The 27,798-nt window shown below is 40.2% G+C and overlaps 1 protein-coding gene across 1 annotated transcript in view; it reads left to right on the forward strand.

The window, feature by feature from the left end:
- The first annotated feature begins 1,534 nt into the window (after nucleotides 1-1,534).
- Nucleotides 1,535-27,798, forward strand: part of GK5 (glycerol kinase 5) — an 80,093-nt gene continuing 53,829 nt past the window's right edge. Inside the window, exons 1-3 of the mRNA XM_007446953.1 lie at nucleotides 1,535-1,751; nucleotides 11,485-11,578; nucleotides 13,292-13,367. Coding sequence (XP_007447015.1) covers nucleotides 1,590-1,751; nucleotides 11,485-11,578; nucleotides 13,292-13,367 — 332 coding nt within the window. The 5' untranslated portion in view covers nucleotides 1,535-1,589. The remainder of the gene's footprint in view (nucleotides 1,752-11,484; nucleotides 11,579-13,291; nucleotides 13,368-27,798) is intronic.

The following is a 27,798-nucleotide window of genomic DNA, read 5'->3' on the forward strand; positions in this document are numbered from 1 at the left end:
GGAACCCTGCCTGCGTTTCCAGCCTACTGCCCAGCAGAATGTAGACTCAGACTGTAACATCAACTCTTATCTTAATTTCTAGACTTCCAGCCTGCCCTAAAGATTTCTGGGACTTGCCAGCCCTCACGAGCATGTGAGCCAATTCCTTAAAATAAATCTCAATCTCTATCCTATTGGTTCTCTTTCTCTGGAGAACCCTGGCCAGACTACGTGACTCATTAGTCATTTATTTCAAAATTACAATACTGGGGATTAACATAGTATATATGACTCACCAAAATGGTCACCACTGGTGAAGGCAGTCCTAGGACCATTTGGAACAAATGAGTACTATTAGAGAGTAACAGGGTACAAAGACAAAGATTAAACACAGAAACAAAAACCATACTCTTCCAGGTGCTTGTTCCAAGTTTCAAGTAATATGGCCAAAGAACCATTGGTCAAAGGCCATTGGTCAAATGGGCTGAAAGCAAGTGCGTTAACATGACAAATTGTTCAGAAGAACGATTCGGCTCAAAATGAATATCCCTTACTTTTTTTTTTCCTTACTTTTTAATTGATATACCACTCTGCACTGTGAAACTTCTTCACAAAGAGCACATTATCCATATTACTTTCATAATTTTACAAAAAGAAGACATTGAATATTTTCAGACACTGGTTTTTTTGGGAGTGCTGGTGTGGTGATGGTGGAAAGGTGGCTGAAGCAGGCATTAACGCCTCCGCACTCCCCGCCTATAAGGACCACCCCATGGGAATCCCCCTGGGCTCGAGGCTGGTGACCAGTGCTGCAGGAAACTCGAAATTTCCGCAGGCCTCCTTCTCTGTCCCCTGCGTGGAAGAGCCCACGCTCTTTGGGCAGGAGTGAAAGGTAAAGGGCCCTAGGAGGGATTTTAATGTTCCTGAAAAGGCAGTCGTTGGGGTGGAGCTTGATGGTAAAAACAGCCACCCCTGGCTTTGTCCCTTCTTCCCCACCAGAGGGCTGGGGAATGTTCAACTCATTTGAGTGTTTATTTCATTTAGCAAGTATTTTTTGATATGTATTATATGTGCAAACCTGACCAGGTTTTCTGAGGAGAGAAATCTTGGGCGGGGGGAACCCTCAGTTTATTAATGAATACCTTCGGCGGAATTTTAAATTTCTTTTCTTTTTATTTTTTTTAATAGAGATTCATAATACGTAATTGGGTTGAAAGACATGCAGGCACTGCCGCAGGGTACGTGGAGTTAGGAGGGAAATCAAGAAAATTACGGGCCAGGGCAACGCTGAGAGCTGCCGGTGTTTTGGAGAACCGGACGGCACGGGTGACCCGGGGCTCCAGGGGCCCACCACCTTCCTGCTCGCCTCCACGCGCCCCACGCTGCCGCCGAGACCCCGCTCTCTCCTGCAAAGGGCTCCTGCGCAGCCGTGACGTCACGGCGTCGGGGCGGGGCCCGCGCCGGGGGCGGGGGCGGGGCCGTTCCCGGATCTCGCGGAGGGGGCGGGCCGGGGGCGGTGGCCCGGCGGGGAGCGCTCAGCCTCTGAGGTACTGGCGTTTAGAGCGCGCCCGCTCGGCTAGAGGCAGGTGCGGAGAGGCGTGGGGGTCGGGATGCCTGGGCCGCCCACAGTCGCAGAGCAGACGCGCCCCGAGCAGAGCGCGCCGGACCCGCGGCGCACAGGCTTCGTGCTGGGGCTGGACGTGGGCAGCTCGGTGATTCGCTGCCACGTCTATGACCGCGCGGCGCGGATCCGCGGCTCCAGTGCTCAGAAGGTGACCGAGGAGCTGGCGTCGGGGCAGCGGGTCTGGGTCGCGCGGGGCACCCGGGATCGGGTCGCGGGGGGGCGAGAGGGCGGGACCTCCTCATGCGGCTTGGACGCAGCCACCTGCAGCACCGCGGGCCCTCCGACCTGAGCGGCGTGCTGGGACCGGCCAAGTCTCCGCATTCCCTCCCCGGGCAGGGCTGAAACCCCTTCCTGTCCCGGCTGAAGACAGCAGGGGCTCGGTTTGTGACCTGGGGCCGCTCACTCGCTTCCGCTCACCTGAGGATTCGCCTTTCTGGCCTCACCTGGGTGGGACTGCGGTGACTGCCGGGGCAGGGCAGGGCAGGGCACGCTGGCTGCGCGTATCCAGTCAGAGGGTGCTTTGTGACTTGCTTGGTTTCTCCTGTACTTCGTTGATAGGCGTCCAACCCTGTCTATTTACATTTAGGATTTTCAAATCTTGATGGAATTTAAGTTTATGTTCGTAATTCAGTTATCATCATTAACTGCTTCTCAAAGTGCTGAGCAGCTGATTCCCAGAGATATGAGAAGTATTGGACAAGTTTTGAAGGCTGTGTTGTCATTACTTTTCTCATTTCCATCTTTGACAATTCATGAAAGTATCATTTTTTCTGGTTTGAGAAACCTATCAAGTCATTAGTTGTTATTAGTAAAGCAACTAACAGATTGGTATTCTTCTGTTCTCGTTTTAATGAAGTGTTGATTTCTACACAGTTGACAGCATGCCAAAAATAATGTTGATTCCATGTGATGTTTCTTATTTACTCTTCTTTTCAATACCAACATCTTTTTATGTTGGCGATGTTGGGGGAACAGGAACTATTAGTTACCTAACCCATTCCCAGCAGCACTGGACTCCCTCGTTTGCTTGGTTCCCACCCCCTTAGAAGTGTTTTTCAGCCGCAGGGGTTGCCCAGGAGCAGGTCCAGCTAAAAGACTGCTTTGAGCGTTTGATTTCAGGACTTCCTCATTCTGGTTTCAGGACCAGGACCGGGAGCTGGGACTAGAGCAGCTCCCTGGTCCCTCTTCTGTTCACCTCTGCAGGAACACTGCCCACCACCCACACACCCCACCCCTAAACCCACCTGAAAGGACAGCTGAAAGGCGGATTCTGTCCTTCAGCGACTATGTCCTCCTTATCTTTTTATGAGTCTTTATCAGAACACGATGATACTTTACACACAGTCTCCCTTACAATTCTAGACACAGAGTACTTTTGTTTTAAGCAGTGATTTTTTTTTTCCAAAGAAGTTGAAGTGTTTGAAACCGAAGGGATGCAGAAATTGTTAAAAGATCAGGTTTCACAGTTGCCATATAATTTGGGGGGAATCATTATTTTTTTAGAAATGAAGTAAGAATCTCAAAGATGAATCAAGATTGCTGTGAACAGCATTAGACTAGAATGGTTTGGTCAGACTCAAAACCGTGGCGAAGGTGTCTGGAAAGGTATGTGAGTAAATAAAAATACAAAAATTCCTTGCCCTCAAAGGATGAAGTGCTATGTCTTAAATTAGGAGTTGAAAGCAGTGCCTCTCAACCTGTGATAGGAGTTTACAGCAGTGCTTCTGAAAGTGTGGCTCCCAGCTGCTGGGGTTGAGAGAGAAAAGCTAAGATTTAGAAACCTGTGTAGCACCTTGTCAGTTGACCTCAATAATAAAACATTTGGGATTTTACTTTATATGCCCTTTTTTCCTAGAAAGTTGTTTTAATTGTGTCTTAAAAATTGTTGGTTCACAATGAATTACAAATCAGAAAAAAAACCAAACAACAACTGGTCCTTTACTTCAGATGGCTTGAGTTCTTTGGGAAGAATGGTCTTGTTGGTCTACATTGCTTCTTAACACCAGGCTTATTACTTCATGAGTACAGAATAAATAACTGAATTGCATTTAATCAAAGTATTAGGAAATCAGTTTGCTTCATGGGAATCTATGGATTAGACACAGAACTTGTGTTTATTTACTCAAGTGAAAATCACACCTCTGCTAAATTATGTTGGAAAGAATATATAATAGAAACCCAAACGTCTTAGTATAGGATTTGATTGATATTGCTAAATAAATAGCTTAAAAAGGAGAGAAAGAAGAACTGAACAGATCACCCTTTAGAGATAAGAACAAAATAGGCTTTGTTGGTCTTTTAATTAAAATTGAAATCCCAAACAGGAACCTTTACATTAGAAGGCTAGTACTAGGTCTCTCAGAAGACTTTAATTTTATCTCTTATCTCATTTTTTAATAGCAGAGGTACATTTTCAGCCTTTTTCTATAAGTTGTATTTAAAAAAAAAATCTTTCTATGGACTCTTAAATATTGGCGTTATGTACTAGAGTAGTATTCACAGTTAGAAATCCCACATGTGAATATTTGATATTTTTAGTTTTTCAAAATGAAGAAGGCTCATCATGTTCCCCATTGAAACCTCATGCCATTGTGAGAAACCGTAAAAGATGATAACATCTTGGTTGGAAGAACAGGACAGAAAGGCAACTCCAAAGAAAACAGTGGACTCTCCAATACTGTGTACCCTCTGGGCATTCTTGAAAAACACTGTTTGTTGTCTTGTTGTCTTTTGTTTTTAATCAACAAAACACGTTTTCTTCTTGACTTTGATTATATTCTTGATCTAATTTTGGTTTGGTTTTCTAAACTATTGTGACATGTTTAGGGATGGTGAGCTGTCCGGGTTGGTGGAGTCGGGGGAAGGGACCCTGAAGTGCCAGGGACCCTGGTTTGTAGGCTTCACGCGATGATGGCCACGTTGAGTTTTTTGGTGTGAGGAAGTGTTTATTGCAGTTGAGCCATTACAGTCTCTGGTCATGAAAGTATTGGCATGGAAAGAACAGAAATGTTGTTTGATAGAAGGGGAATAGATTTTGTTAAATCTGTTTGTTTCTAATGAGTTCACTGGGGAATAATAGATTCTTTTTTCATATCATCCCCATGTCACCCTCATGCTCCCCACATTGTCACTGTTTTCTCACGGTTCCTTTTTTTTCTCTTTATTTTGGCCTTTTCTTATGTGTTAGAGGTTTTCCTTAAATGGTGATCTTTGGTTGGTTATCTGTTCATATTTTCAGTACTATGTCTTACTTTTCTCAGCTATATCTGGTATTTGCAAGTAAAGAACTTCCCTGGTTCAACCCCTCCAGAGAGTAAATCTCGCACCTTCTGCCTGGTTAGGGAGGGGCAGTGGATCTGGCTGGACAAGGAGAACTGAGGGTCTTTAGAAAGACTGAATCAGGGCTTCCCTGGTGGCGCAGTGGTTGAGAGTCCGCCTGCCGATGCAGGGGACACGGGTTCGTGCCCTGGTCCGGGAAGATCCCACGTGCCGCGGAGAGGCTGGGCCCGTGAGCCCTGGCCGCTGGGCCTCCGTGTCCGGAGCCTGTGCTCCGCAACGGGAGAGGCCGCAACAGTGAGAGGCCCGTGTACCGCAAAAAAAAAAAAAAGAAAGACTGAATCAATCCTCTGTTCAGCCCCATCTGGCCTCCCAGCCTTCTGAGGTACCTCTAATTTTCAGGGTTCTATCCTAGAATCTGCCAGGGGTTGAAGAGAGATTGTATAATCTGAGCAGCTAGTAAGGTACCCAGTTTTCTCTCCTGTGCTTAGCCCTGTATAGTAAGTCCTCTACATACGAACCTTCAAATTGCGAACTTTCAAAGATGTGAACATGCGTTCTCATGTCCAGTCACATAAGTTAGTCCATGTGTCTGGCATACATTGTCACTTGTGTACATCCTCTACAAGTGGTTGTGCTTTTGTGTACTTTACAGTACTGTACAAGCCCAAGTAGTACAGTATCTTTTTTTCTTGCTTCTTTATTTCGGAAGTAAGCGTAAAAGCAGCGGTTATGTAGCTGTTACTGCTGAAGAACTGAAGAGATTCACAGTGCAGGAAATGGCAAGGGGATTTTCTTTCTTTGAGGAGGCACTGTTAGTTTTTGAGGTACAAGACCCGAACATAGAACGGTACGCAAAGGTTGCAGCTGTCGTTGAGAATGCAATCCAGTGCTACCGTGTCTCCTATGATGAGAAAAAAAGAGCTACTACCCAGACATCACTGGATCGTTTTTTCAAGAGGTTAGATAGAATTGAATCCAGCAAGGAACCAGAACCTGTGCCATCAACGTGAAACCTGAGTGAAATTGCAGCTTGCCCTCTGTCTCCTATCGCTGACGATCCTTGATCTCTACCATCTCTCACCTCCTCTCCCTCCTCCAGTCAGTAACTCTTCTTGCCTGTTCACTCGATGCCAGCCCCTGTATGCCAACTGTTGTACTGTACTTTTCAAGGTACTGTACTGTAAGGTTAAAAATGTTTTCTTTATTTTTTGTGTTTGTTTTTCATGTATTATTTCTGTGAAAAGTATTATAAACCTATTACAGTACAGTGCTATATAGCCAATTGTGTTAGTAGGATACCTAGGCTAACTTTGTTGGACTTTCAAGCAAATTGGACTTACCAACGCACTCTCAGAACGGAACTCGTTCATGTGTAGGGGACTTAGTGTACCCACTAACTGATCGTATTAAAAACTTTCGTTAAAGGGCTTCCCTGGTGGTGCAGTGGTTGAGAGTCCGCCTGCCGGTGCAGGGGACACGGGTTCGTGCCCCGGTCCGGGAAGATCCCACGTGCCGCCGAGCAGCTGGGCCCGTGAGCCATGGCCGCTGAGCCTGCGCGTCCGGAGCCTGTGCTCCGCAACGGGAGAGGCCACAATAGTGAGAGGCCCGTGTACCGCATAAAAAAAAAATAAAAAATAAAAACGTTTGTTAAAACCTGGTCTGAGCTTCCTTGCTCTCTTCTTGCATGAATCTTTTTCATGTTTTTATTTTAATGGAGTCTTGAGAGGAATTGGAGATAAAACGCTTATGTTCAAGCCATCATTTTAACTTGATGCCATAGATTCTTTTTATTGTATTTTTTAAATTAACGTATGGTAAAGTTGACTTTTGTTTTTTTTTTTTTTGCGGTACGCGGGCCTCTCACTGTTGTGGCCTCTCCCGTTGCGGAGCACAGGCTCCGGACGCGCAGGCTCAGCGGCCATGGCTCACGGGCCCAGCCGCTCGGCGGCACGTGGGATCTTCCCGGACCGGGGCACGAACCCGTGTCCCCTGCACCGGCAGGCGGACTCTCAACCACTGCGCCACCAGGGAAACCCTAAAGTTGACTTTTTTGGTGAATAAGCCTTGTGAGTTTTAGCACATATGTAGAAGTAACCCAGAAAACTCCCTTGTGCTAGCCCTTTTTAGTCAGACCCTCCTCCCACACCGAATCTCTGAAAACCACTGATCTGTTTCCCATGACTATAGTTTTTTGTCTTTCTGAGAATGTCATATAAGTGGAATAATACAGTAAGTAGCCTTTGGAGATGGGCTTTTTTCAGCATAATGTCTTTGAGATTCATCCATATTGTGTGTATCAATAGTTCATTCTTTTTTATTTCTGAGTAGTAATCCATTATGTGGACGTACCACATTCATTCACCTGTTGAAGTACATTTGGGTTGTTTCCAGTTTCTGGTGATTTTGGATAGAGCTGCTATAAACATTTGGGTACAGATTTTAATGTGAATGTAAGTTTTCATTTCTCTGGGTTAAATACCTAGGGGTGGGATTGTTGGGTCACATGGTAAGTAAGTAAATATTTAACCTAACAAGAAATTGCCAAATTCCAGAGTGCCTCTACCATTTTGCATTCCCACCAGCAATGTATGAGTTCTATGTGTTCTTTACCAACACTTGATGTTGTTAGTAATTTTTATTTTAGGCATCCTAATAGATGTAGTGATATCTCTTTGTGGTTTTGATTTGCATTTGCCTAATTGCTAATGATGCTGAATATTTCCGTGTGCATATTTTCTGTCTGTGTATCTTCTTTGATAAAGTGCCTGTTCAGGTCTTTTGGCCATTTTTTAATTGAGTTGTTTTCTTACTGTTGAGTTTTGAGATTTTAAAAATATCTTCTGGGGCTTCCCTGGTGGCGCAGTGGTTGAGAGTCCGCCTGCCGATGCAGGGAACACGGGTTCGTGCCCCGGTCTGGGAGGATCCCACATGCCGCGGAGCGGCTGGGCCCGTGAGTCATGGCCACTGAGCCTGCGCGTCCGGAGCCTGTGCTCCGCAATGGGAGAGGCCACGGCAGTGAGAGGCCTGCATACCCCAAAACAAACAAACAAAAAAACAAAAACAAGAATATCTTCTGGATATAAATCCTGTGTTGAATACGCGATTAGCAGATATTTTCAACCGGTCTGTACTTGGTCTTTTCATCTTCTTAACAGTATCTTTTGAAGAGCGAACATTTTTAATTTTGATGAAGCTCATTTTTTGAGTATTTTTGTTCATGAATTGTACTTTTGGTGTCATGTCTAAGAACTCTTCACCTAACCCCAAGTCACAAAGATTTTCTGCTGTGATTTCCTCTAAGCATTTTACAGTTTTACATTTAGATCTATGATCCATTTTGAGTTAGTTTTTTGTGTAAGACGTGAGGTTTAGGTTGAGGTTAATTTTTTTGCATATGGATGTCTATTTCAACTCTGTTGAAAAAACTGTCTTTTCCCCATTGAATTGCCTTGTATATTTGTCAAAAATCAATTAGCCATACTTATGTGGGTCTATTTCTGGATTCTCTTCTGTTTCATTGATCTGTTTGCTATTTTTATGATTACACTATTTTGATTACTATGGCTTTATACTAAGTCTTGAAATTGCGTAGTGTGATTCCTCCAATTTTTTTCAACATTGTTTTGGCTATTTTAGTTCTTTTGCCTTTCCATACAAATTTTAGGATCATCATATCTATATCTATTAAAAATCCTAGGATTTTGATGTAGAATTGTGGATGGAAATTCTTTTAGCACTCTAAAAATGTTGAGCCACTTCCTCCGGGCCTTCATGGTTCTGATGAGAAAGTCCACAGTCATTCGAATCATTATTCTGTGTATGTCATCTGTCTGGTTGCTTTCAATTTTGTTTTGTTTTGTTTTCAGTTTTCAGCATTTGAATTATGCTGGATCTGGCTGTGTAGTGCTTTGGACTTATCCTGGTAGGAGTTTTCTAAGCTTCTTAAATATTTAGATTTTAAATCTTTCACTGAGCTTGGGAATTTTTTGCAGTATTACTTCCCTGAAGTAATTTTTTTCTGCACTGAACTCTTTCTTTTCTTCTTTGGGACCTCTGGTGACATAAACAGTGTCCCACAGACCCCTGAGACTTTATTATTTTTTTTCTTTCTGTTGTTCAGATTAGAGAATTTCTATTGATCTATCCTTAAGCTTACTGACTTTCTTTTCTTATCTCCATTCTACTATTGAACACATCCAGTATGTTTTTTATTTTAATTATTATATTTTTCTTTTTTTAATTGATTTTTTTCCAGCTTTATTGAGGTATGATTGCCAAATAAAAGTTGTATATATTTAAGGTATATAAATTGATGTTTTGGTATACGTATACATTGTTAATTAAATAACATAATTAATGTTAATTACTCATCATGAGTATACAGATGAGATACTCATCATCTCACATGGTGACCATTTGTGTGTTTGTGTGTGTGGGTGTTGAGAACACTTGAGAACTACTCTCTTAGCAAATTTCAAGCGTATAATACATTATTATTAACTCTAGTCACCATGGTGTACATTAGGTCTCTAGATCTTATTCATCTTATAACTGAAAGTTTGTATCCATTTCCCCCACTCCCCTAATAATTGTATTTTTTAATCCTGAAATTGTTAGAATTTCTTTTGTTTTTTTTGGCCATGCCACTCAGCTTGTGGGATCTTAGTTCGTCAACCAGGGATTGAACCTGGGCCTTGGCAGTGAAAGCGCCAAGTCCTAACCACTGGACTGTCAGGGAATTACTAAAATTTTGTTTTTCTTCATGTCTTTTATTTCTTTGCTGAGACTTTTTATCTTGTTTCAAAAGAATTCACCCTTACTTCTTGGAGCATTTTTATAATAGCTGCTTTAAAGTCTTTATCAGATATCTGTGTTATGTTGGTATTGGTATCTATTATCTTTTCCCATGTGAGCTGAGATTTTTCTGATTCTTAATATACCTTGTAATTTTGGATTATATCCTGGGCATTTTGATTATCATGTTATAAGACTCTGGGTCTTGTATAAAGTCTATGACAAATGTTGATATTTTTCTTTTAGTAGGCAGTTAATGCAGCTGTGTTCAGGCTACAAATGCTGAGCAGCCTTCCTTGGACTTTGGTTTCAATGTTAATTCTGCTTTTAAGATCTTGGAGGTACTATTTGGATCTGCCCTGTGTAGTATGTGCCACCTAGAGGTCAGTCTGGGACCTGGGCAGTGGTCTATTTTTTCAGTTCTGCTTTTAACATCATTGCTATGCTGTCTGGTATTATATTCATATATGTGCAGCTTCCAGGTGAGCCTAGGAATTCATCCACAACTTTCTGGAGTCGCTTTCCCAAGCTCTTCCCTCTCTGAGATCTTCCTGGGATTTTTGGTTCCCTGAACCTCCCCCTTTTGGGTCCTCTTGCCAGAAGCTGGAGCTTCATTATCCCATTCTGCTGGACACTTCCTATGTCCACATCTGAGGCTAGGCATCAGGAGCACACAGAGAGAAAAAAGCCATCGGGTGTTCACCTTACCCTCTTGGGCCCCCAGCTTCTCTGATTAGAGAGGAAGTTTTACCTCCCTCAGTATTTTGGGTGCTTGTGGTTACTGCTGCAGCCACCACGATGGGATAGCCAGGATATAAAAGTATGGAGGCGGGGCGGGGGGATAAAAAACAAAAGTGAGGGATTTCTCGCATTCCCTCTGAGTGTTAGCAAAAACTCTACAGGCGTTTTCACTGCACCCTGATACCCACTTCTGGTTTTCAGGCTGCCTTGAGTCCAGGCCAGGGGGTACCAGAGGAAAAGTGGGAAACTCACCACCAGTTCAGTGGTATTCTAATTCTTACCTTCTTCCCCAGTCTGCCTGCCACCACATACTTTTTGCAGTCCACAGATAGCTGCTCCATGCATTCTGTCCAGGTTTTATATCTGTATTCAGTGGGAAAGAGGTGGTGGAGTGTGCTTACTCCATCATAGCTTGAACCAGAACTCAATACTTTATTTGCTAATTTAAGGTTTTTTTTAAGTTTGACTTTTTTTTAATTACAAAAACAACACATCTTCATTGTAGAAAACCTGAAAAATAAAGGTAAACTTAGAAAATAAAATAAAGCTAAAATCTTCTGTAAACTTATGAACTGAAGAAAACTGTTATTTTGGTGTATCCTTTTTTATTTCATATATGTATTTTTTAAAATTAATTTATTTATTTACTTTTGGCTGCATTGGGTCTTCATTGCTGCGCACGGGCTTTCTCTAGTTGTGGCGAGCAGGGGCTACTCTTCGCTGCAGTGCACGGGCTTCTCATTGTGGCGGCTTCTCTTGTTGCGGAGCACAGGCTCTAGGTGCGTGGGCTTCAGTAGTTGTGGCACAAGGGCTTAGTTGCTCTGCAACATATGGGATCTTCCCGGACCAGGGCTCGAACCCGTGTCCCCTGCATTGGCAGGCGGATTCTTAATCACCAACTTACCAGGGAAGTCCCTATATATGTATTTTTCCACGTTAACAATAAAAATGAATTAGGTAATAAATAAAATCTTGTTTTAAATTATTTTAACCAGTAACCTTATGACCCAGATGCTATTGACTTGATCTAATGTTGTTTATACTAAATCTTCTCTTTTCCTAAATAGGTAGAAAGTCTTTATCCTCAAGCTGGCTGGGTTGAAATTGATCCTGACATTCTCTGGCTTCAGTTTGTTGCTGTAATAAAAGAATCTGTCAAAGGTATTTGGATTTATAGAAGTAAATATAGGCAGTAAAAATGTTTTGTGTGTAATAAAGAGTTTTCCTCAGGCATCTGTAGAATTTTGTGGGTTTCCTAAGTTACACATACAGTATTTTATTGGGGTCACAGTTTCCCAGTAGTTTGGGGAGGGGAACACTTGTGGTTTACACTGAACCACTTTGTCAAGGAAAGGTAACAGCAGCTCTGTCCTCTGCTTTAACTCTTTGAGCTACAGTGTTAAAGTCTCACCTTCCCTCTTGGTTCCCTGTTGTAGCTAGTGCCGATTTGATTTCCTGTTGTGTTTAAAATACCAGAGGGTTATAAACAAAGTTACAACACACAGTTCCTGCTCTCAGGAGTTTACAACTGAGTTACCTTTATTGTAAAATAAGTTTTTGTTTTGTTGTTTCCTGAGCAGCCTCTTAATGCAAAGTGCTCTCCTGGCCACAGCCAGGGTATGAAATCTTAGCTCGTTAAGAACATTTGCAGTGCAACCTTCTTTAAGAATATGGCGAAAGAGGACTTGTCAATTCGAAAAGGTCTTTTACTTCATTTTTCTGATTGAATTGCTTCTCCTTCTCACCTTTCTGGTTTGAAGTATTTAAAAACCTATAAAAAAGAGTTCAGGGAATACTACATTGAACAGCTGTGTACTTTCTCCTAGATTAAAATGTGTTTTACAGTGTTTACATTACCATCCTCTACAAACTATTTTTCTTTTTGGCTGACCAATGTGAGAGTTGGTTGTGATGTAATGACCTGTCATCCCTAAATACTTCATCATTACCTCCAAAGATAAGGAGTATTCTCAAATGGAAACACAATGCAGTTATCACACAGGAAATTTAACATTAACCCAGTGATATTTTCTAATACTTGGTCCTCAATATTCCCCTCTTATCTCAGTCTTTTTTTTTTTTTTATCTCAGTCTTGGATAACTTTTTTTTTCAATCCAAAATCCAACCAGAGATAAGGCATTGGCTTTAGCAGTCAGTCTGTTTAGTCTCCTTTAATCTAGATCATGTTCTTCATGACACTAAGAGTTTTCAAAAGTATGGAAGACTTAAACAGACTGTCCTGCATTTGGAGGTTGTCAGATTATTTGCTTATGATCAGGTTAGGTTAGGAGTACTGAAAAAGGGGGGGGATGTGTCTTCCTCAGTGCTCCAACTGAAGTTGTCCCTATGTTGCTCAGTGGGATAAATTGCTTTTTTAAAAGAATATCACGAAAACACTTGAGCTGCTATATTTTAAGCCTTCCAAAAATCCAAGTTTTTATTTGCATTCTAGCATCTGTTTGTGTGGAAAATAAGATCTGTGCTTCAGTATCTATACTTTCTCTTGTTGCCATCAACCAGCTTCTATTGTGGCTGATCTTTGCTTAAATTAAGATCCAGTTTTTTAGTATCAGTATTATCAAGAAAAAAATACAATCTGACTTACTTTAAGTAGTGTTTGTTTTTTTCTAATCTTTAAAGCAAAAAGGCCAATTTATTATTATTAGATTATAACCTTTTCTCCCTTTAAGTAAAAAAATACTAGAAAATCATCCTGGTAATGCTTTATTTATTAGCTCCAATTGTGTTATTAAAATGCTAAACCCAGTTGTTTTTCTTAAAGATTGTATTAAATGATTTCTTTTCCATATGATAATATTATAAAGAAAAACTTCCTGGGCTTTTAAATGTATCTTTTCTATCTTTATTTTTAGCTGCAGGACTAGAGATGAATCAAATTGTCGGTCTTGGCATCTCAACACAGAGAGCAACTTTTATTACGTGGGACAAGTAAGTGCATTGTGCAATAAGAACTCTAATGCTGGGTTCATACCACGGTGAACACATTGCTGAGAAACCTGTTTGGGTAGTTTTAAATTTTTGAAGTAAGAACAGTTTTGCTTGGTTAAGAGGGATGAAGCTGGACCTACTTTCTGGCTTAATTAAATATGCTCACTGCCAACATTGTTCTCAACGGTGAAAAACTGAAACCATTTCCACTAAGATCAGGAACAAGACAATGTTACCCACTCTCACCACTGTTATTCAACATAGTTTTGGAAGTTTTAGCCACAGCAATCAGAGAAGAAAAAGAAATAAAAGGAATCCAAATTGGAAAAGAAGAAGTACAGCTGTCACTGTTTGCAGATGACATGATACTATACATAGAGAATCCTAAAGATGCTACCAGAAAACTACTAGAGCTAATCAATGAATCTGGTAAAGTAGCAGGATACAAAATTAATGCACAGAAATCTCTTGCATTCCTATACACTAATGATGAAAACCCTGAAAGAGAAATTAAGGAAACACTTGCACTTACCACTGCAACAAAAATAATAAAATACCTAGGAATAAACCTACCTAGGGAGAAAAATGACCTTATGCAGAAAACTATAAGACACTGATGAAAGAAATTAAAGATGATACAAACAGATGGAGAGATATACCATGTTCTTGGATTGGAAGAATCAACATTGTGAAAATGACTCTACTACCCAAAGCAATCTACAGATTCAATGCAATCCCTATCAAACTACCAGTGGCATTTTTCACAGAACTAGAACAAAAAATTTCACAATTTATATGGAAACACAAAAGACTCTGAAGCCAAAGCAATCCTGAGAAAGAAAAACAGAGCTGGAGGAATCAGGCTCCCTGACTACAGACTATACTAAAAAACTATAGTAATCAAGACAGTATGGTACTGGCACAAAAACAGAAAGATAGATCAATGGAACAGGAAAGAAAGCCCATAGATAAACCCACGCACATATGGTCACCTTTTTTTTGCGGTACACGGGCCTTTCACTGTTGTGGCCTCTCCCATTGCGGAGCACAGGCTCCAGACACGCAGGCTCAGCGGCCATGGCTCACGGGCCTAGCCGCTCCACAGCATGTGGGATCTTCCCGGACGGGGGCACAAACCCGTGTCCCCTGCACCGGCAGGCGGACTCTCAACCACTGCGCCACCAGGGAAGACCTGGTCACCTTATTTTTAATAAAGGAGGCAAGAATATACAGTGGAGAAAAGACAGCCTCTTCAAAAAGTGATGCTGGGAAAAGTGGACAGCTATATATAAAAGAATGAAATTAGAGCTTCCCTGGTGGCGGCAAAAATGAACTCAAAATGGATTAAAGACCTAAATGTAAGGCTAGACACTATAAATGTAAGGCAGAACACTCTGTGACATAAATCACAGCAAGATCCTTTTTGACCCATCTCCTAGAGAAATGGAAATAAAAACAAAAATAAACAAATGGGATCTAATGAAACTTAAAGGCTTTTGCACAGCAAAGGAAACTATAAACAAGGTGAAAAGACAACATTCAGAATGGGAGAAAATATCTGCAAACGAAGCAACTGACAAAGGATTAATCTCCAAAATTTACAAGCAGCTCATGCAGGTAAATATCAAAAAACAAACAAACAACCCAATCCAAAAATGGGCAGAAGACCTAAATAGACATTTCTCCAAAGAAGATATACAGTGTTCTATCCGCCATGGATCTCTTTTCATCTCTGCCATCCAGGCTTGGGGACCCTGCAACCTCGGAGCTCCTCCTGTCTCCTGTGAGCTGAGATGGGCGCTTACAAGTACATCCAGGAGCTATGGAGGAAGAAGCAGTCGGACGTGATGTGCTTTCTGCTCAGGGTGCGCTGCTGGCAGTACTGCCAGCTCTCAGTGCTCCACCGGGCCCCGCGCCCCACCCAGCCTGACAAGGCGCGCAGGCTGAGCTACAAGGCCACGTAAGATTATGTGATATATCTCATTCGCATGCACCGCAGTGGCCGCAAACGCCCGGTCTTGAAGGGCGCCACCTACGGCAAGCCCGTCCACCATGGCGTCAACCAGCTTAAGTTTGCCTGGAGCCTTCAGTCTGTTGCTGAACTATCAGAAGAAACCCTGACACCCAGTGGATCACCAAACCAGTCCACAAGCACAGGGAGATGCGGGGGCTGACGTCTGCAGGCAGGAAGAGCCGCGGCCTCGGCAAGGGCCACAAGTTCCACCACGTGATCGGTGGTTCTCGCCGTGCAGCCTGGAGAAGGCACAATACTCTCCAGCTCCACCGCTACCACTAATGTAAGTAATGTTTGTAAAATTCTTACCTAATAAACAGTTTAGGACATCCAAAAAAAAAAGAAGATACACAGATTGCCAACAAAGTCATGAAAGGATGCTCAACATCACTAATCATTAGAGAAATGCAAATCAAAACTACAGTGAGGTATCACCTCACACCAGTCAGGATGGCTATCATCAAAAAACCTACAAACAATAAATGCTGGAGAGGGTGTGGAGAAAACGGAACCCTCTTGCACTGTTGGTGGGAATGTAAATTGATAACAGCAACTATGGAGAACAGTATGGAGGTTCCTTAAAAAACTAAAAATAGAACTACCATATGACCCAGCAATCCCACTACTGGGCATATACCCTGAGAAAACCATAATTGAAAAAGAGTTATGTATCACAATGTTCATTGCAGCTCTACTTACAATAGCCAGGACATGGAATCCACCTAAGTGTCCATCGGCAGATGAATGGATAAAGAAGATGTGGCACATATATACAATGGAATATTACTCAGCCATGAAAAGAAGCAAATTGAGTTATTTGTAGTGAGGTGGATGGACCTAGAATATGTCATACAGAGTGAAGTAAGTCGAAAAGGGAAAAACAAACACCATATGCTACCGCATATATATGGAATCTAAAAAAATATATGTTCTGAAGAAACTAGGGGCAGGACAGGAATAAAGACGCAGACATAAAGAATGGACTCGAGGACATGGGGAGGGGGAAGTGTAAGCTGGGACCAAGTGGGGGAGTGGCATGGACTTATATACACTACCAAATGTAAAATAGATAGCTAGTGGGAAGCAGCCACATAGCACAGGGAGATCAGCTCAGTGCTTTGTGACCACCTAGAGGGGTGGGATAGGTAGGGTGAGAGGGAGACGCAAGAGGGAGGAGATACGGGTATATATGTAGATGTATAGCTGATTCACTTTTTTATAAAGTAGAAACTAAGACACCATTGTAAAACAATTCCAATGAAGATGTTAAAAAAAAATGCTTGCTGCATGTCAGCTGGGCCTAACTTATATAAAGTAATAGTAATAAAAAGACTGTTGCTTTCATTAAAATTCAAATAAGCATGGATTGAAGATCTGAAAATTTAGTTTATACCTAAAGACGTTCAGGAGAACCTGACAAATTTCAGAAACACAAGACTATATAGTATGATTTATATTTTCAGTCTACTCCAAATTTAATACTGAAGTACCTACAGCATATGAGGTATGTATGGATTAAACACAATAATAATACCATAATGGCTACCATATAGTGATTACCTGTGATACTTCCTTCAGGGTCCAGTGTCCTTATAACAAACCTGTTATTTAGTTGTTAAGTGTATTTTTACAGAGAAAGAAACTGAGGATCAGAGAAATAAGTAAGCTATTCAAGGTCACTCAGTTAATAAATCAAGCCAATATTCCAAATTATCTTTTTGATCCCAAAGAATATGCTCTTTCCACTACCCCCATATCGTGTTCAACAGGTGTTTCTTGTCTTAAAAACAATAACAACAGAAATGCTGTAAAATGTTTGTCTGTTACAAAGCCCTAGATTCCAAAGGGCACCTTGAGCTTGGGGCAGTGGGGAAGAAAAGTGGTGGATGTAGAGGGTAAGGGTGAATTCATGTGGACTTGGCCTTTAATTCTGTGTTAGGAAAGAGGAAGAAGTTTAAATTTTCCAGTATTTGGGTGGGATCAAGATGGTGGAGTAGGTAGACCCTGAGCTCACCTCCCCCCACAAACACATCAAGACTACAGCGACATATAGAGCAGCTCTCTCTGAGAACAGCCTGAAGACTAGCAGAATGGCTCTTCTACAACCAAGGTTATTAAGGAAAGTGGAGTCTGGTAGGAAGGAAGGAGAAGTGATCTAATCGGGACCCACACCCCTAGTGGGCGGCCCAGAAGAGGAGGGGATATCACAGGCTTGGGCATCCTCCCTAAGGATCAAGGGGTTTGAGCCCCATATTGGGCATCCTAGCCCTGAGGTCAAGCACAAGGAAGATAAGCCCACTTGGTTTGAAAACCAGTGGGGCTTATCATAGAGCCATAGAAACTGAGACTCCAGTTTTGAAGAGTGTACACAGACTCGCCTGCTCCCAGTCCCAGTGCAGAAGCAGCAGATTGAAAACACCTCATGCTCTGTCCATCCCGCCAGGAGTGCCCCAGCACATCTCCCAGCCCGAACTGGGCTCCTGCTCCAGCCCCACCTGCTCTAGTGCTGTTCCCAACCAAGGCAGTAACAACCATTGCACCAGGGAGAAGCTGAGCTAGCTCACATTTGCAGCTCCAGCCCCTTGGGTCCCAGCCCTGCCTCTGACCAAAATGGAGACTGCTGTCACACTGGGGAGAAGTGGCACTAGCTCAGATTTGCAACTCCAGCCCCTTTGGCTCTGGGCCTGCTCTAAGCCTGGGAGAAGCCCCAGCTCACACCTGGCTCCAGTTCTAACTCTTCCTACTCCAGCCCCATGCCCTGCTAAGGTGGCAGCTGCCAGTGCACCCCAGGTGAAGACATGGTTAATGCTTGCTTCAGGTCCAGCTCTCCCACCAAAACCAGTGGGCACATGCAGACTGCATGGGGATGCTCCCACACAAGGACATGCCTTTAAGACTGGGATAGGTAACTGTTTCAACTAATTTCATAGAGACAAAAAGAGAAAGTCAAACAAAGTGAGAAGACAAATGACTATGTTCCAAACAAAACAATAAGTAGAAACCCCAGGAAAAAAAAAAAAACCCTAATGAAACAGAGATAAGTAATTTACTTGATAAAGAGCTTAAACCAATAGTAATAACAATGCTCACTGAACTCGGGAAAAGAATAGAGGAACACAGTAAGAACTTTGACAAAGAACTAGAAAATATAAAAAAGAACCAATCAGAGCTGAAGAACACAATAATTGAAATGGAAAATTCACTAAAAGGAATTACCAGCAGATTAGGTAATACAGAAGAATGCATAAGTCACCTGGAAGACAAAATAGTGGAAATCACATGATCAGAACAGCAAAAAGAAAAAAAAAAGTTTTAAGTATGGTTTAAGGGATCTGTAGGATAACATCAAGCATACTAATATTCACATTATAGGGGTCCCAGAAGGAGACGAGAGAAAGGTGCAGAAAACATATTTGATGAGATTATGGCTGAACCCTAACCTGAAGAAGGAAACAGATACCCAGGTCCAGAAGCACAGAGAGTCCCAAACAAGATGAACCCAAACAAACCCACATGAAGACATATCATAATTGAAATGGCAAATGTTAAAGAGAGAATTCTAAAGGCAGTAAGAGAAAAAGAGTCACATACAAAGGCTACCAGCTGATTTTTCAGCAGAAACTTTGCAGGCCAAAAGGGAGTGGCACAATATACTTAAAGTGCTGAAAGGGAAAAACCTACAACCTAGGATACTCTACCCAACAAAGTCAAAGTGTTTCCCAGACAAGCAAAAACTAGGAGTTCATCACTACTAAACTGGCCTTACAAGAAATGTTAAAGGGTCTTCTTTAAGTGAAAAAGAAAAACCTAAAACAAGAAATAAGAAAATATTTATTTGAAGGAAAAAAAAATCTCACTGATATATGTAAATATATTGTAAAGGCAGTTGATCAGCCACTTAAGTAAGCTACTATGAAGGTTAAAAGACAAAATTGTAAAATCAACCATTAATCAACTATAACTACAATAAACAGTTAAGGGATATTCATAAAAATGTAAACTATAACACCAAAACATAAAATGTTGGGGGGGGGCTTAGTAAAAAAAAGTAGGGCTTTTAAAATGTGTTTGAACTTAAATGACTGTCATTCTAAAACAAGTAGATATATTTATAGATATGAACCTCATGGTAACTGCAAATCAAAAACCTACAGTAGATACACAAAAAGCAAAGAGAAAGGAACCCAAACATAATACTTAAAAAGTTATCAAACCCAAAGAGAAGAGATTAAAAGAAGAAAAGAACAAAGAAATACAAAAACAACCAGAAAACAAGTAACAAAATGGCAATAGATACATACCTATTAATCATTACTTCTAATGTAAAATAGACTAAATGCTCCAATCAAAAGACATAGGGTAGCTGATTAGTTTAAAAAACCAAGATCCATGTATATGCTGCCTACAAGACACTCACTTCAGAGCTAAAGACACACCCATTGATAGTGAAGGGATTAAAAAAGATATTTCATGCAAATGGAAATGAAAACCTGGGGTAGCAGTACTCATATCAGATAAAATAGACTTTAAAACAAAATCTATAACAAAAGACAATTTAGGACATTAAATAATGATAAAGGGGTCAATCCAAGAAGAGGATATTAGACTTGTTAACATATATGCACCCAATACATTTATGCACCCAATATATAAAGTAAATATTAACAGACATAAAGGAAGAAATTGACAGTAATACAATAATAATAGGGGATTTTAATTACCCCAATCACATTAATGAATAGATCATCCAGACAGAAAATCAATAAGGAAACTGGCTTTAAATGACATTTTAGACCAGATGGACTGAATAGATATCTGTAGAATATTACATTCTAAACCAGCAGAATACACATTCTTCTCAAGTGCACATGGAACATTCTCCAGGATAGATCACATGCTAGGCCACAAAAGAAGTCTCAGTAAATTTACGAAGATTGAAATTAAATCCAGCATCTTTTCTGACCACAGCAGTGTGAAACTAGAAATCAATAGCAAGAAGAAAACTGGTAAAAACACAAACAAGTGGAGACTGAAAACATACTATAAAAAAGCCATTGGGTCAACAAAGAAATTAAAGAAGAAGTCAAAAAATACCTTGGGATGAATGAAAATAGAAACACAACGTCCAAAATCTATGGGACACAACAAAAAACATTTCTAAGAGGGCAGTTTATAGTAATAGAAGCCTACCTCAAGAAAAAAGAAAAATCTCAAATAAACAACCTAACTTTCCCTCTAAAGGAATCAGAAAAAGAAGAACAAGCAAAGTCCAAAGTCAGTAGAAGGAAAAAAATAATAAAGATCAGAGTGGAAATAAATAAAATAGAGACCAAAAAACAATGGAAAAGATAAATGAAACTAAGAGCTGTTTTTTTGAAAAGATAAACAAAATTGATAAACTTTAGCCAGACTCATTAAGAAAAAGAGAGAGTGCTCAAATTTAAAACATAAGTAATGAAAGAGAAGTTACAACTGATAGAAGTTACAACTGATATCACAGAAATAAAATCATAAGAGAATAATGCAAACAGTAATATGCTAACAAGTTGGACAACCTAGAATAAGTGGATAAATTCCGAGAAACATACAGTTTTCCAAGACTGAATCAGGAAGAAACAAAATCTGAATAGATTGATTATTAGTATTGAAATTGAATCAGTAATCAAAAGACTCCCAACACACAAAAGTCTGGGACTAGATGACTTCACAGGGGAATTCTACCAAACACTTAAAGAAGAGTTAATATGTATGCTTCTCAAAATGTTTCAAAAAAATTAAAGAGGTGGACTTCCCTGGTGGTGCAGTGGTTAAGAATCCGCCTGCCAATGCAGGGGACATGGTTTTAGCCCTGGTCCAGGGAGATCCCACATGCCATGGAGCAACTAAGCCTGTGCACCACAACTACTGAGCCTGCGTCTAGAGCCTGCGAGCCACAACTACTGAGCCTGTGTGCCACAACTACTGAAGCCCACATGCCTAGAGCCTGTGCTCTGCAACAAGAGAAGCCACTGCAATGAAAAGCCCATGCACCGCAACAAAGAGTAGCCCCTGCTTGCTGCAACTAGAGAAAGCCTGCATGCAGCAATGAAGACCCAATGCAGCCATAAATAAATGAATAAAGAGACAAACAAATAAGTAAATAAATAAAAGAGGAGAGAACACTTCCCACCTCATTCTATGAGGCCAGCACTACCCTGATACCAAAATCAGATAAAGATACTACAAAAAATATTTATAGGCCCATATAGCTGATGAAATAGATTCAAGAATCCTCAACAAAATATTAGCAAACCAAATTCAACAATGTGTAAAAAGGATCACACATCATGATCAAGTGGGATTTATTCCCAGGATGTGAGGATGGTTCAATATCTGCAAGTCAATTAACATGATACACCACAGATACACCACATTAACATAACCAAGGATAAAAATTACATGATCATCTCAATAGACGCAGAAAAAACATTTGGCAAAATTCAATATCCATTCGTGATAAAAACTGTCAACAAAGTTAGCATAGAAGGAACAAACCTCAACATAATAAAGGCCATCTGACAAACCCACAACTGGCATCATACTCAGTGGTGAAAAGCTGGAAGTATTTCCTTTAAGATCAGGAAAAAGATGAGGATGCCCACTCTTCCCACTTCTACTTAATATAGTATTGGAAGTCCTAGCCATGGCAATCAGACAAGAAAAAGAAATAAAAGACATTCAAATTGAAAGGCAAGAAGTAAAACTACCACTGTTTGCAGATGACATGATACTATATAAGGAAAACCTTTGACTCCACCAAAAAAAACTACTAGAATAAACGAATTCAGTACAGTTGCAGGATACAAGATTAATATAAAGAAATTTGTTGCATTTCTGTACACTAATAACAAAAGAAATGAATCCCATTTATGAATCAAAAAGAATAAAATATCTAGGAATAAATTTAATGAAGGAGATGAAAGACACGTACTCTGAAACCTGTAAGACATAGATGAAGGAAATTGAAGAGGGTAGAAATAAATGGAAATATATCCCATGTTCATGGGTTAGGAGAATTAGCATTATTAAAATATCCATACTACCCAAAGCAATCTACAGATCTAATGCAATACCTATCAAAATACCCATGAGATTTTCACAGAACTAGAACAAATAATCCTAAAATTTGTATGGAACCACCAAAGACCCTGAATAGTAAAGCAGTCTTGAGAAAAAAGCACAAGGTTGGAGGTATCTCTGCTCTCTGACTTCAGACTATACTACAGAGCTAAAGTAATCAAAACAGTGTGGTATCAGCACAAAAACAGATACATAGTTCAATGGAACAGAATAGAGAGCCCAGAAATAAACCCACGCACACATGGTCAATTAATCTATGGCAAAGGAGGCAAAAATATGCAATTTTTAAAAAAGACTGTTCAATAAGTGGTATTGGGAAAACTGGACCAGCTACACATAAAAGAATGAAATTAGAACATTTTCTCACACTATTTACAAAAATAAACTCAAGATGAATTAAAGACCTAAATGTAAGACCTGAATTCATAAAACTAGAAGAAAACATAGGTACTACACTTTTTGACATTGGTCATAGCTGTATTTCTTTGGCTTTATCTCCTTAGGCAAGGGGAATAAAAGCAAAAATAAACAAATGGGACATAATCAAACTCAAAAGCTCTTGTACAAAGGAAACCATCAACAAAACAAAAAGGGAACCTACCAAATGGGAGAAGATATTTGCAAATGATACATCTGGTAAGGGTTTACTATACAAAATATATAAAGAACTCGTACAACCCAATATGAAAAAAAAAATAGCCAACCCAATTTAAAAAGGCCAGAGAATCTGAACAGACATTTTTCCAGAGAAGACATACAGATGGCCAAAAGGCACATGAAAAGATGCTCAACATCACTTATCATCAGGGAAATACATTTCAGAACCACAATGATATATCACCTCATACCTATTAGAATGGCTATTATCAAAAAGAAAAAAAATAACAAATGTTGGCAAGGATGTGGAGAAAAGGGAACCCTTGTGCACTGTTGGTGGGAATGTAAATTGGTGCAGCCATTATGGAAATCAGTATGGAAGTTCTTCAAGAAATTAAAAATAGAACTACCATATGATTCAGCCGTTCCACTCCTGGGTATTTATCTGATGAAAACACTAATTTGAAAACATATATTCACCTCAGTGTTTATAGCAGCATTATTTACAATGGCCATGACATGGAAGCAACCTAAGTGTCCATCAATAGATAGAAGGATAAAGAAGATGTGTTATATATATAGAAACATAGGACTATATATATGTGTGTGTATATATATATATATATATTTATATATAGGACTATTACTCAGCCATAAAAAAGGATGAAATTTTGCCATTTGCAACAACATGGATGGACTTGGAGGGTATTATGCTTGGTGAAATAAGTCAGACAGAGAAAGGCAAATACTGCGTTTCACTTAATATGCAGAACAAATGAAACATACACAAACAAATGAACAAATATAACAAAACAGAAACAGGCTTACCGATACTGAGAACAAACTAGTGGTTACCAGAGGGGAGAGGTGTCAGGGTTGGGCCAAGACAGGTGAAGGAGATGAAGAGCTACAAAATACCAGGTGTAAAATAAATAGGTTACAAGGATGTTATGTAGAGCACAGGGGATATAGACAATATTTTATATCTTTCTATGGCATATATTTTATAAAATTATTGAATTACTATGTTGTACACCCAAAACTAATATAATATTTTAAGTCAACTATACTTCAGTTTAAAAAAATTAGTTTAATTTAAAAAATTAACTTACCACTATTTCTGGTCTTGATGTTTGGGAGGATGTGAAAAAAATTATAGAGAATATAAGAGGAGGAATGAGTTAGGTGGTGATGAGGGTGGGTAGAAGGAAACATGATGAAGTGTTTGGTTTGGGACATGTGAATATGGAGATGTCCCACAGGTTTAGGCAGACATGGCTCGTTTCCTCCAGAGAGGTACTCTTCCTTTTTCTTGTTTTGTTTTGTTTTGTTGTTGTGTTTTTTTATTTTTTGACTGCACCGTGGGACATATGGGATCTTAGTTCCCCAACCAGGGATGGAACTCACACCCCATGCGTTGGAAGCACAGAGTCTTAACAACTGGACCACCAGGGAATTCCCTAGGTACTCTTTTTTATTTTTCAGCTGCATTGGGTCTTTGTTGCTGTACACAGGCTTTCTCTAGTTGTGGCAAGTGGGGGCTGCTCTTTGTTGCAGTGTGTGAGCTTCTCATTGCAGTGGCTTTTCTTGTTGTGGAGCTCAGGCTCTGGGCATGTGGGCTTCAGTAATTGTAGCATGCAGGCTCAGTAGTTGTGGCACGTGGGCTCAGTAGTTGTGGTGCATGGGCTCAGTTGGTGTGGGATCTTCCCGGACCAGGGATCTAACCCGTGTCCCCTGCATAGGCAGGTGGATTCTTAACCACTGCACCATCAGGGAAGTCCTCTTGCTCATTACTGAGAGAAAAAGAGAGACAGATTTGACCCTGTTTGTTCCACAATCGGTGGAACAACCTATTGTTCATCCAGCCCCTGCCAGCGCCTCCTCTTCCCAGCTCATTGTTTTTTCCTCCAGCGTCCATGGTGCATTCTGTCATCATGGCCATAGAAACTTTGTTTTCCTTAGAATTGCTGTTAGGATATCTAAAACTTTGAACTTTCTTTTTTTTTTTTTTTTTTTTTTTCCCTGCGGTACGCGGGCCTCTCACCGTTGTGGCCTCTCCCGTTGCAGAGCACAGGCTCCGGACCCGCAGGCTCAGCGGCCGTGGCTCACGGGCCCAGCCGCTCCATGGCATGTGGGATCCTCCTGGACCGGGGCACGAATCCATGTCCCCTGCATCGGCAGGTGGACTCTCAACCACTACGCCACCAGGGAAGCCCTGAACTTTCTTTTTATTTTTCTCCTCATTCCCCCCCACCCCTCAGATGCCAGAAAACTCTTTTTGTTTGTTTTTATTTCTGTTACTCTAGGAAGTGGGTCAAAAAGATCTTGCTGTGATTTATGTCAAAGAGTGTTCTTCTTATGTTTTCCTCTAAGAGTTTTACATTATCCGGTCTTACATTTAGGTCTTTAATACATTTTCAGTTTACTTTTGTGTATGGTGTTAGGGAGTGTTCCAATTTCATTCTTTTACATGTACCTGTCCAGTTTTCCCAGCACCACTTATTGAAGAGACTCTTCTCCATTGTATATCCCTGCCTCCTTTGTCATAGATTAGTTGATCATAGATGCATGGGTTTATCTCTGGACTTTTTATCCTGTTCCTTTGATCTATGTTTCTGGTTTTGTGCCAGTACCATATTGTCTTGATTACTGTAACTTTGTAGTATGGTCTGAAGTCAGCGAGTCTGACTCCTCCAAGTCCATTTTTTTGCCTCAAGACTGCTTAGGCTATTCAGGGTCTTTGGTGTCTTCATACAAATTTTAAGATTTTTTTGTTCTAGTTCTGTAAAAAATGCCATTGGTAATTTGATAAGGGATTGCATTGATTCTGTAGATTGCTTTGGGTAGTATAGTCATGTTCACAATACTGATTCTTCCAATCCAAGAACATGGTATATCTCTCCATCTGTTTGTGTCATCTTTGATTTCTTTCATCAGTGTCTTATGATTTTCTGAGTACAGATCTTTTACCTCCTTAGGTAGGTTTATTCTTACGTATTTTATCCTTTTTGTTGCAATGGTGAATGGGATTGTTTCCTTAATTTCTCTTTCTGATCTTTCATTCTTGGTGTATAGGAATGCAAGAGATTTGTGTGCATTAATTTTGTATCCTGCAACTTTACCAAATTCATTGATTAGCTCTAGTAGTTTTCTGGTGGCATCTTTAGGATTTTCTCTATATAGTATCATGTCATCTGCAAACAGTGGCAGTTTTACTTCTTTTTCAATTTGTGTTCCTTTTATTTCTTTTTCTTCTCTGATTGCCATGGCTAGGACTTCCAAAACTATGTTGAATAATAGTGGCGAGAGTGGGCATCCTTGTCTTGTTCCTGATCTTAGAGGAAATGCTTTCAGTTTTTCACCATTGAGAATGATGTTTGCTGTGGGTTTGTCATATATGGCCCTTATTATATTCAGGTAGGTTCCCTCTATGCCCACTTTCTGGAGAGCTTTTATCATTGAATTTTGAATTTTGTCAAAAGCTTTTCTGCATGTATTGAGATGATCATATGGTTTTTATTCTTCAATTTGTTAATGTGGTGTATCACATTGATTGATTTGTGTATATTGCAGAATCCTTGCATCCCTGGGATAAATCCCAGTTGATTATGGTGTATGATCCTTTTAATGTATTGTTGGATTCTGTTTGCTAGTATTTTGTTGAGGATTTTTGCATCTATATTCATCAGCAATATTGGTCTGTAATTTTCTTTTTTTGTAGTATCTTTATCTGGTTTTGGTATCAGGGTGATGGTGACCTCATAGAATGAGTTTGGGAGTGTTTCTTCCTCTGCAATATTTTGGAAGAGTTTGAGAAGGATATGTGTTAGCTCTTTTCTAAATGTTTGATAGAATTCACCTGTGAAGCCATCTGGTCCTGGACTTTTGTTTGTTGGAAGATTTTTAATCAGTTTCAATTTCATTACTCGTGATTGGTCTGTTCATATTTTCTATTTCTTCCTGGTTCAGTCTTGGAAGGTTATACATTTCTAAGAATTTGTCTGTTTCTTCCAGGTCATCCATTTTATTGGCACAGAGTTGCTTGTAGTAGTCTCTTAGGATGCTTTGTATTTCTGTGGTGTCTGTTGTTACTTCTTTTTCATTTCTAATTTTATTGATTTGAGTCCTCTCCCTCTTTTTCTTCATGAGTCTGGCTAAAGGTTTACCCATTTTGTTTATCTTCTCAAAGAATCAGCTTTTAGTTTTATTGGTTTCTTTGTTTCTATTTCATTTATTTCTGCTCTGATCTTTATGATTTTTTTCCTTCTACTGACTTTGGGTTTTGTTTGTTCTTCTTTCTCTAGTTGCTTTAGGTGTAAGGTTAGATTCTTTATTTGAGATTTTTCTTGTTTCTTGAGGTAGGATTGTATTGCTATAAACTTCCCTCTTAGAACTGCTTTTGCTGCACCCCATAGGTTTTGGATCGTTGTGTTTTTGTTGTCATTTGTCTCTGGATATTTTTTGATTTCCTCCTTGTTTTCTTCAGTGATCTCTTGGTTATTTAGTAATGTATTGTTTAACCTCCATGTGTTTTTGTTTTTTATGTTTTTTCCACCTGTAATTGATTTCCAATCTTATAGTGTTGTGCTCGGAAAAGATGCTTTATATGATTTCAGTTTTCTTAAATTTACCAAGGCTTGATTTGTGATCCAAGATGTGATCTATCCTGGAGAATGTTCCGTGTGCACTTGAGAAGAAAAT

The sequence above is a fragment of the Lipotes vexillifer genome, unplaced genomic scaffold (assembly GCF_000442215.2).
Source record: "Lipotes vexillifer unplaced genomic scaffold, Lipotes_vexillifer_v1.1 scaffold40, whole genome shotgun sequence".
Taxonomy (NCBI): Eukaryota; Metazoa; Chordata; class Mammalia; order Artiodactyla; family Lipotidae; genus Lipotes; species Lipotes vexillifer.